Raw genomic sequence first — 11,132 nt, 5'->3', positions numbered from 1 at the left:
TGGAAGATATCTTTTGTCACTATCGTTGAAATGTTTAATTTAATTGTTTTAATTATAAATTTTTATTATATTGTTATAGTTAAGGGATATTTTATTATTGAGTAGTGTCCATAGAGTCCAAAAATATTCTGAATCTTAACTGATTAATAATTGACTATTATATTTTAGTAATTACATTGTGTACTTTAATTTAAATAATTTTTTTAAAAAGAAATATATACTTTGTTTAAATTACTTTTGTATAATAAAAAAATTAATAAATAAATTAAAAATTTTATCTAAAATTTAATCTTTACATATTAAAATGTTTAGATTCGTTTCTAATTGAAAACTCAAAAGGTGGTGAGGATGGTTTAAAGTATTGTTGATAACTGATAAGAATGGAATGGTGGTATAGTAGATATCATAATAATGATATAGAAACAAAATTAAGACAAAAAATTGAGTATTTATTGACGGTTAAAATATTAATGATAAGATTAAAATTTATTTAAATATTTAAATTAAATTAAATTAAATGTTAAAAATATCTTTAAATTTTTAAAAACTTTAATGATAAAATTTATACTTTATTCAAATAATAAAAATATGATTACTAATTTGACAATTAATTTATAGTATATATTTATAAAACATTTTTATAGCTCTTATCATATATAAATTCAATTATCTTTATTCAAAGATAACAAAATCTTTTATTTTTTTTTAATTTCTTTTACTTTGTCAATGTATTCATTCTAAAACATTCTACTATACCAATTCTGGCAATTCAATAAAAGTGAGGTACGTACGTAGCTATCATTACACCCAATTTTGTGGCCCTAAAGCCATCATATCATATGGTCCCAAACGAAAATAATTGAAGAGATCGAGTGATGTACAATAGTAGAAAGAGGAATGCTACGAGATCACTAACTTTTGTGATTTGTAACTATATAAAAATGATATGCATTTAAAATAATATACGAATATTTGGTTGATACTCAAATTTAGCCTCAAACAAAGTTTATAACTTTTATTTTTCAAAATTTAATTTCTTAATCTGAAGTCTCTAATGTTTTTTTATACAAAAAATAACAACAGAAATATTTGTAATCTATATATTATATACAAATAGTACTTTTTTATATAATATAATATCTATATAAAAATAAAACTATCACTTTCAAGATCATGGACCCCTGCCCATACCCTACCTAAATTGTGAGCTTCTTGAATCATCATACATTAGTCTTGTCATTTTATTGTACAGGATTATTTTAGGATTAATGTACTAATAATATAAAATGTTATACAGTCATACAATTATATTGTTGTTTTAAAAAATGTGAGACTTAATAAAACACATATCTGATCACCATACATCAAGAATTTTATTGTGAACCACAAGCTGATTATTGATTAGGCATGTATAATAATCATTATGTAGTTTTATCTAACAACAAAGCTTTTATGATATTTTATCGTCATGTGGAAGCTACGTGAAGATTTTTTAGAACAAGGGACTCCTTCCCACAACAGATTTTCAGAGAAGGAAGCAATGAATGAGGAATTTTTAAGAAGAAATTCATTACTAAAGTTGTTATTAGTTGCTGGATATATCATAGACCAACTTTTGGATTTTTCAACACCACTCTATTCATTTTCCATTTAAAAGAGTCTTGAAAACTGATGAATTTAGCAAAGTGAAGAACAAAGAAAGATAGTAGAGCAAACAAAGAGCTAGAGAAACAGAGAGTAGTTTTCATGAGTAATATACAAAAAACAGTAATGTTACGTGGTTATTAAATATTATTATTTTTAGTTAGTTTTTTACCATTAATAATTTATACATATATTTATAAAAATTTTACACATAAAAATATATAATTTACATTTATATTTATCAGAATTTACATACATAAATTAATATAGTTTATATTTATATTCTTCAGAGTTTATTTATATGAATTAACAAAATTTATTTATAAAAAATAATTTAATATTTATATCGGTCGAATAATAACCAAAATTACTAGACATTGCTCAACCAAAAATTTCTCCAAATAATATCGATGATGAGAATGATGCCATTCATTATATATATAGTATAGAACAACTTTTTAAATAAAGTTAGTTTGCCGTATAAATAGTTAAATTAATGAGTTTTTGAAAGATTATTTGTTTTTTAAATTAGTCTTTTTAAATAATTTTTTTTTTAATTAAATTCATCTTTTAAAGATTTTAGATTAGTCATATTAGTCATTCTGTCATTTTATTTATTGATAAAGTCAAAATTTACTAATGTAACATATTAAGTGACACTCCAATACACATTTAAGAGTCTTAATTGACTATTAATATAATAAATTTATGTAATTAAATAAAATCAAACCCTAATTGTAGAGAGAACTTAAGGGATTAGAATCTCTCAATCCAGTGTTAGATCCAAAAAATTTTGTCAGCGGGACAAATCATACATAATAAAGGTAATAATTTTTAGAGTAAAGTGTACTTTTTGTTCTTGATATTTGCAACTTTTACAAAAATACACATAACGTTTACTTGCATTTAATTTTATCCCTAATATTTTTTATTTGTGTCAAAATTACTCCTAGACATCAACTTATATAAAATGTTAGGAATAAATTGAAAGTTTATAGAGATAATTTTGATATAAATTAAAAACGTTAAGAATAAAATTGAATGAATAAAAAATGTTAGAAAAAAATTAAATAAAATAAAACGTTAGAAATATTAAAAAAATACAAATATTAAGACAAAAAAATAATTTACCCTAATTTTTTATAATTTCACAAAAAAATTAAAGTATAATATGAATATAAAAGACTAAGCAAACCAATCATAGAAAAAAATACTAATAAAATTTTATTGTACAATAACCATTAATAAAAAAATAAAAATATTACACAATAGTATAATTATAAAACAAATGCAATATAATTTAATAAAAAAAAAATTACAAAAAGATAAAAATAAACTTTTAATTAAATAAAATAGAAAAAATAGAAAAATAGGAAACTAGAAGAAAGTAAAAAAAAAAGATAGCAGCGAAAAAATTAATTTTGGGAATAATTAAGATTAGGGTTACTTATTTTGACTTTTTTATTCTTTTATTATTATTTATTTAATTATTTATTTATTAAATAGTTAAAATAAAATTTTATATATTTATAAAATTAAATTTAATTAAATATCTTTTAATAATATTGAATTGTAAAGAGTGAGGTCAAAATTATTTATATAGTAGGAATAACTAAAATTTAATATAATATACTATTTAAAAATTTTATAAAATTTAATGGGGACATTTGCTTCCACACAAGCCACCTTATAAATCTGTCTCTGTCTCAACCTGAAATTAATTTTATCTAATTTTATAAATTAATTATGTTAATAATTAATTAAAATTTTTAGATATGTATTAAAATATCACTTAACGTATTATATTAATAAATTTTGGTATAATCAATAAATAAAATGATAAAAAAAATTAACATGATTATAATTAATTTAAAATTTAAAAAAAATAAATTTTATTTAAAAAAAATTAAAAAATTAATTTAAAAAATAAATAATTTTTTAAAAATTAATTTGACCATTTACTATTAATTTGACTGACGAGCAATTACACTAGTAAGCTTACTTCCTTGATATTCATTCCCCTCAATCTGAGCCACGAATTGTTTCGAAATCAGAGTTTGTACCTATATTTCTGAAGCAAAAGCAATGACAGTGACTTGGTTAATGAGTATAAAATTTTGGTGAATAATAAAAGATAATTAGGAACTTATTTATCTTTTATTTTATATTTAAAGATGAAAATTTTGATATCTATTTGAGTAGTAACATTTTGTTATTGTTTTTTTTATTTTAAATAATTATTTATTTATTATCATTACGCACATATATTACCAAAATAATTAAAAATATAGATAAATATAAGTGATGAGTGCCTACAATTATTCATACTCTTTACACTCCAAAATAATACTTCAGTTATAATTTTTCATATAAATTATGAAAATAACTTAAAAATATTTTTTTATTAGATATATAATAACTATTCATGTGCCTCTTTTTATTAATTTAAGTTTTTGAAAAAAAATGATTTTATGACATGTTGTCGACTTTTATAACAAAAAATTATAAAATTCAATTCTTGTTATCCCTTAAAAGAAAAAAATAACATAAACAAATTAAAAAAAAAATATTTATACAAAAAATTCAAACAGACTAAAAAAACCTCTTATTTAAAAAAATAGATTAAAAATATTACAATTATATACTTCATTATTCTATAGACTTCATTTTTTTGAAAAACTTAGATACTCTCTCCTTTTCTCCTTTAGCTTATAAAGGAACTAGTAGAAGATTGTGTTATTATTAATTTATCATGGCTATCTTAGCTTTTTCCAGATAGACAATTATTTGTCAAAAATAAATTATCATATGTTCTTGATACCCCCATTTAGTGTGTTTCTAAAATGATGCAAGAAATTCTCTTATTTGTTAACTAAATAAAATTTTAAGAATAGATTAGTATTACAGAAAATATTAAATAATTGTAAAACTCAATCATATATCGTTTATTGCTCATTCTCCCAACTCTCTTAAAGTTAAAAGAGTCTAAAATATCTGCCAAAAAGAAAACAAAAAGTCAAAAATAAACACGAAATTAAAGTCCGTGTACAAATTAAATACATTGCTCCATCTATAAATACTTAGAGCTTCAAGTTCATTAAATGAAAGAAAGAAAGAAAGCCACATAATCATCATGATTAGCACTCCAACAGTACTAGTTATTCCATATCCTGCTCAAGGGCATGTAAACCCCATGATGAGCTTTTCACATAAGCTGGTTCATCATGGATGCAATATCATCTTTGTCAACTCAGACTTCAACCATAAGAGAGTCGTCAAATCCATGGACAACAACAATGGATCATCTTCACCAATCAAATTGGTGTCAATCCCAGATGGGTTAGGACCTGAACATGACAGAGTCAATTTAGGAGAGTTATCTGTTTCCATATTGAGCACCATGCCTTCAAAGCTTGAGAAGCTGATAGAAGATCTTCAAATGAATGAGGGCATTAAAGTAACTTGCGTTGTTGCTGATGTGTTCATGGGTTGGGCTTTGGAAGTTGCAAAGAAAGTGGGAATCAAAGGTGCATTCTTTTGGCCTGCGGCAGCATCAATGTTTGTGTTGCAGTATAACGTCCCCAAGCTTATTGCTGATGGCATCCTAGACACTAATGGTAATTTATTAATATTACATTTCACTTAACTTCATTTGTTTATAACCAAGTTTTAGTTAATACTCAAATCCTCCCTCCCGGCGTCTTAATCTCATTTTCAAAATTTTAATTTATTTAATTTGGTCTTTTAATTTTTTATTTGTGATTTGCCTTAGTTTTCCTTATTTCTGTCACAGAACATTAACAATATACTAAGATAAATTAACAGCTATATTGTTAGACTTCATAATAACTATTTGATATGACAAATAAAATTTTTTACCATAATTTATTCCTTAAAGAGTCTTTAAAACCTTAAATAAAGTTAGGACTAGGATTTCAGATAGTTAAGAAGTTTAGTGGGATAGTCCTCAGTCCATCATCTCGACTTGTTATTAAGGATTCTTTGGGAGGATCATATATTGGCGAGTGTAATTTTAGAAACCAATATATAAGTATTAGTTCAATTGATTTTGATTGGTCAAGTGTGCTTAAACAATCGTTGAGAATTTAAATTTCTCATTGTAGGTGCAACAATTTTTTTAAATAGAGCTTCTATCCCTCACAAATAAGTATTTGAGACTTTGAGTTGACGAAATTTTATTTTTTATTTTTATTTTTATTATTTTTGTTTTCAGAATTTTATAAATAAAAAAATAATAAAAACAATAAAATTATCTTTTTTATTTTTACTTTCTGTTTTGTTTTTTTCTCCAAAATTCTAAAAATATAAAATATTAAAAATAAAAACACAAATAAAATGCACTTTTAGTTTCTAAACTAATTCTTTTAAGTTTTTGAAAATTGAATCAATTGTTATTAAATAAGTAAAACTAAAAAGTCAAATTTTCAAATATTCTATTGAAAAATAACAAAAATATATAATATTTTCTTTTTAGTATATACTTTCTTTTGAAAAAAATATTTTTTTTTAATGACGAATAAGTTTTTGACTTTTTAACTCAAAAGATAAATAAGTCCTTGATTAATTAAAAATACAAAAATGTCTCTCATTTTATAAAATATAAGACATCTAAATCTTTTTAGAAGATTCATTTATTCCCATATATTTTAAACAGAAAACTTAAAATATCTTGCATTTTAAAAGGTAAAGGAGGTTTTATAGTTTTTGAAAGTTTATCAATTTTTAACTTGTTTGGGAGTAATAACACCTAGAGACCAAATAAGTAAACTGAATCTCTGCTAAACTTGTTTAAGAAGTTAATCCGTGTGATTCTCAAAACATAGTCTAATTCTTTATGTACTTCGAGATTTGGCACATTGCATATAATTATATTAAGTATATATACAAAATTAACTATCAAATTATTCATCTATATAAAATAGATGTTAAAATATAAAATATATATTTAAAATAAATTAAACATCACATCTATTTATTCATATAACATTTTTGTTGCTAATTTGTGTGTTGCAGAGATGATATTTTTTATTGCCGGTATATCAAACACATTATATTTTCTTCTTTTTATTATTTATTATATTTTTTAACCATTGCAGGGTCACCGACATCAACAACAAAGGCCTTTTGGTTATCCTCTTGTATTCCAGCAATGGACATCAAAGTCATATGGTGGTTAAATTTGTTTGACCCTTTAGTTCAAAAGAGATTTTTTAAGTATATGGTGGAGTGCCTCCGAGATTCAGATAATGTAACTGACTGGTGGTTGTGCAATAGTACATATGAACTTGAACCACAAGCATTTTCTTATGTGCCAAATTTATTGCCAGTAGGCCCATTATCCAGAACCTATGATGATAATAATAAAAGTGTAGCTCCAAGATCCTTTGGACAATTCTGGGAAGAAGATTTGTCATGCATGAATTGGCTTGATCAACAACAAAACAATTCTGTTGTGTATGTAGCATTTGGTAGTATTGCTCTTTTCGACCAAAAACAATTTACTGAGCTAGCTCTTGGGCTCGAGCTGACGAACAGACCCTTCCTTTGGGTCGTTCGTCAAGATCCCAATTGCGAGAATAAGATGTCTCTTCCGGACGAATTTAAGGGGAATCGAGGTAAAATAGTTGGATGGGCTCCTCAACCGAAGGTGCTAAGCCACCCTGCCATAGCTTGTTTTGTAAGTCATTGTGGTTGGAATTCAACTTTGGAAGGTTTGACTAATGGAGTTCGCTTCTTGTGTTGGCCCTATTTTGCTGACCAATTTTTCAATCAAAGATACATTTGTGATGTATTAAAGGTTGGATTGGGATTTGATTTGGATGAAAATGGATTAATCTCACGTGGTGAGATTAAAGCCAAAGTGGATCAACTGCTTGGTGACGAGAACACAACACCAAGGTCTCATAAGCTCATGGAGAAGTTAAAGCATAACATTGGAGAAAGAGGTGCTTCTTCAAGGAACTTAAACAGGTTTCTTACTTGGTTGAAACATTGAATTGCTTACTTATCAACAAATAAGAATTAGGGTGAAAAGAAACAGAGCACGTTGTTATGTCACGTTTTTAAAGATTGGTGAATTTAAATTTTGGTGTATCGAATGTTATATTTGTGTATGTGTAATTTTACGTATATTAATCGAATAAGCAAGTTTAAGTTTTGGAAAAATTTTACAATATACTTATACTAAGTAATTAGACATATATTTTATTATTCTGCTAATAATTCATGTTTTTCATGTTCTTGCATTGAGACACACTCAATCTCTTAGGTTCATCTTATTGCCTTATTTAGGGCTACAACAACCAAAATATATTGTTAGGCTTGGATTAAGTTTTTTCAGGAAAAAAAAATTGGTAAAGTGAGAATTTAATCATCTTTAAATTAAAATAATGACATTCACACATGATAAAAATTATAAATTTAATATTAATTAATTTATTATAATTTTTTCGTTTTAGAATATCTATTTTTTATTAAACTTTTAAGAGAATTGAAACATGTAATTTTCAAAAAGAAAGATGAATAAAAAATAGGGATATGATGATAATGTATACGAGCTAGATAGTGAAAATAAAAAAAGAACTTAGGGAAACTTAATAAAGAAGATACAGTAAAACACAATTGGAATTATAAAAAATATGTATTATACCTTATCCTTTTGAAAGCAATATGACTTTCTATTTATAACATGACTCATACTAACAGAATCTTGCTTTTCTTGACCTGCACTAGCACTATTAATTAAATTTGTCTTAGTGTCCACTACATCTTTTACTCCCCTTCTCCCTCAAAATTATGATTAGCTTTAGGTCCACTCTAAGTTTATATTTGAGCTTATCAAAAGTTGCTACTGACCAGGGTTTGGTCAATATATCAGCAATCTGCTCTTGACATGAGATATGGACCACATGTAGTTGATTGCTTTTGATCTTGTCTCGAACAAACTGTATATCAAGTTGGAAGTGCTTAGTTTTGTCATGTAATACTGGATTGGAGACAAGCATTACAGTGATTAAGTTGTCACAGAAAATGGTTAGAAATGTCTGAAATTGAACTTTTAATTTGAACAACAAGTTCCTTATCCAAATTGTCTCTGCTATACACACTGTAAAACTTCGAAATTCAGCCTCTTTTGAGCTCCTACTGATAGTGATTTACTTCCTACAACACCAAGAAACAAGATTAGAACCTAAAAAAAAAAAATGAAAAACCCAATGACTGACCTGTGGTCTTCAAGGTCTGATTCCCAATCAGCATCAGCAAATCCATACAATCTAAAGTTTGTATTCTTATGAAAGAGTAATCCTTGTTGTTTAGTGCCTTGAAGATACCAAAAAAACTCTCTTTAGAGCCTTCCATTGTGCAAGCAAGGATTTATACATACTTACAACGAAGAAAACATTCAGCTGGTTATTGTGAGATAATGAAGACTTTCAACAATAAATCTATATAATCTTGAATCCTCAAATTCTTCTGAACCTGTAGCCAACAGCTGAAGAGATGATATCATGGGAGTTAGCATTGAACTTGCCTCTTCCATGTTTAATTTTTTGAGAATAAATCATTCACATATTTTGTTTGAGATAAATGAATATGTCCTGCAGTAGTTCTTCTAACTTCAACATCTAGAAAATAACTCAGTTCACTTAGATTCTTTAATGAAAAAATTGTATTTAAAGTTTTAATCATCAAGTCAACTTGAGTTGAATCATTTCCTATAATAATGATGTCATCTACATAGCATAGAAGATATATGACATGGTTAAAAATGTATTTCAAAAATAAAGAGGTATCTGATTTTGCAGTGGTAAAGCCAAATGTTTCTAGAGTTTTATTCAACTTTAGAAACCATTCTCATGGTACTTGCTTCAGACCATGTATATAGGGACCAATTTAGTTTGCACACTAAGGTTTTAAAATTGACTTTAAAACTCTTAGGTTGTTGTATATAAATAATTTGTGATAACATTCAAGAATGCGTTATTAAAATCAAATTGTTGAATAACCTAACTTTTAGATAAAACTAAGCTTAACACAATACTCACAGGCCTAATCACTGGACTAAAAATCTGGTCAAAATAAAAACCTTCACTTTGTCCAAAATTTTGTACAACTATCGTGCTTTGTATTTTTGCATAGATCCATCATGATTTTTTTTAGTAGTAAAAATTTATTTAGAGCCTATTATTTTAACATGAGGTAGTAACAACACTAGATTCTAGGTATTAGTTCTTATAAGGGCGTTATATTCTTCTTTCATAATCTCGTACCAGTGTGGTATAACGAGAGCAATAACTACAATTTTTTATGATTTTTCTTTAGATTTTTTATCATTATGTTTAGTTAAAAAAATTTTGGGTTTAGACTTGTCTATCTTAAATCTGGTGTTTATAGAGTGGATATTAGTGTTTGATGGAGAGATATTTTGGTGCACTTTGACTGTGTTATGAACTATCACAAAATAACTAACTCTATAGCAAAACCAAAAATAGGGGTTTTATGGTGCATATTATAATCAACTATTATAGTCATCCTTACAGTAATACAAATAGTTTCATATTCATAATAATCATAATCAAATTTTATAAGCAATATAATAAAATAAATTCATATTTATAATAAAACATAATCGAATTTTATAATAATATAATCAAATTAAATTTATAATTAGAATATAAATAAAAAGGCAAAAATATAACAATTATTTTTTTTTATATTCATAAAACGTTGGTTATTCTAATATAAAAAAATTGATTACACTATTGTGAACAACTTGATTATTTTTGTTATGAAATAACTTCTCTTAAAAATTTAAACTAATAAAAAAAGACACATAAATAATTATATTTTTAATAATAATTTTAATATAGGTAAATTATTCTATTGAAAAACTATGTTATATAATAAAAATAATAAGAATAAAATATATATTTTATCTCAAAAATTTTAAAAATATTTTTAGTTTTAAATTTTTTTAACTTGTATCCTAAAAACATATGTTAAATATATTATAAAAAAATATTTTATAAAAATATTAAAAATTTTCTATTATTATATTTTTAAGAGTAAATGCTACCCAACCCCCTCTAAAATAACATGTAAGTTACCCTTCATTATGTGTCACATTGTAATTGGTCCTTATTTTAACTATAGTTGAGTTATTTTATAATTTATTATTTGAGATTAGAAATTGTTTGTTACCTGGGGTTCTCGGGTGATCGGGTTGTCGACAGAAGGTGATAAGGAGAGGAGGAGAGGTCCCGAGCGAGCGCGGAGCGAGTGCTGATAACGTCGGAGGGCGAACGGAATGAGGGGGTGGCCACCTGCAAGGACACTCCGACGATCAAGTCAGAGTCCGTACTGAGGGTGGCAGGGTTAGGTAAGGATGTGACGTACCTTGGGGGGAGAGCTGTCCTCTCCCTTTATATAGCGTGCTGGGTGGGCCTAGTGATGGCCTGGCCCATTGG

At 25.7% G+C, this 11,132-nt stretch overlaps 1 protein-coding gene across 1 annotated transcript; it reads left to right on the top strand.

The window, feature by feature from the left end:
* The first annotated feature begins 4,476 nt into the window (after positions 1 to 4,476).
* LOC112785021 (UDP-glycosyltransferase 83A1) lies at positions 4,477 to 7,830 on the top strand. Its single transcript, XM_025828425.3, has 2 exons — positions 4,477 to 5,261; positions 6,762 to 7,830. Exons 1-2 carry the CDS (start codon positions 4,778 to 4,780, stop codon positions 7,658 to 7,660), a joined length of 1,383 nt encoding a protein of 460 aa, XP_025684210.1. The 5' UTR covers positions 4,477 to 4,777; the 3' UTR covers positions 7,661 to 7,830.
* The last annotated feature ends 3,302 nt before the right edge of the window (positions 7,831 to 11,132 follow it).

This window comes from Arachis hypogaea, chromosome 20 (assembly GCF_003086295.3).
Source record: "Arachis hypogaea cultivar Tifrunner chromosome 20, arahy.Tifrunner.gnm2.J5K5, whole genome shotgun sequence".
NCBI lineage: Eukaryota > Viridiplantae > Streptophyta > Magnoliopsida > Fabales > Fabaceae > Arachis > Arachis hypogaea.
The sequence above is the reverse complement of the archived record's forward strand: the minus strand, read 5'-3'. Positions and strand labels throughout refer to the sequence as shown.

Excerpts from the sequence above, each read along its gene's own strand:
- LOC112785021 (XM_025828425.3), top strand. The coding sequence starts at position 4,778 with ATGATTAGCACTCCAACAGTACTAGTTATTCCATATCCTGCTCAAGGG. Across the intron at positions 5,262-6,761 it reads TGGCATCCTAGACACTAATG|GGTCACCGACATCAACAACA; the intron begins GTAATTTATTAA and ends TAACCATTGCAG.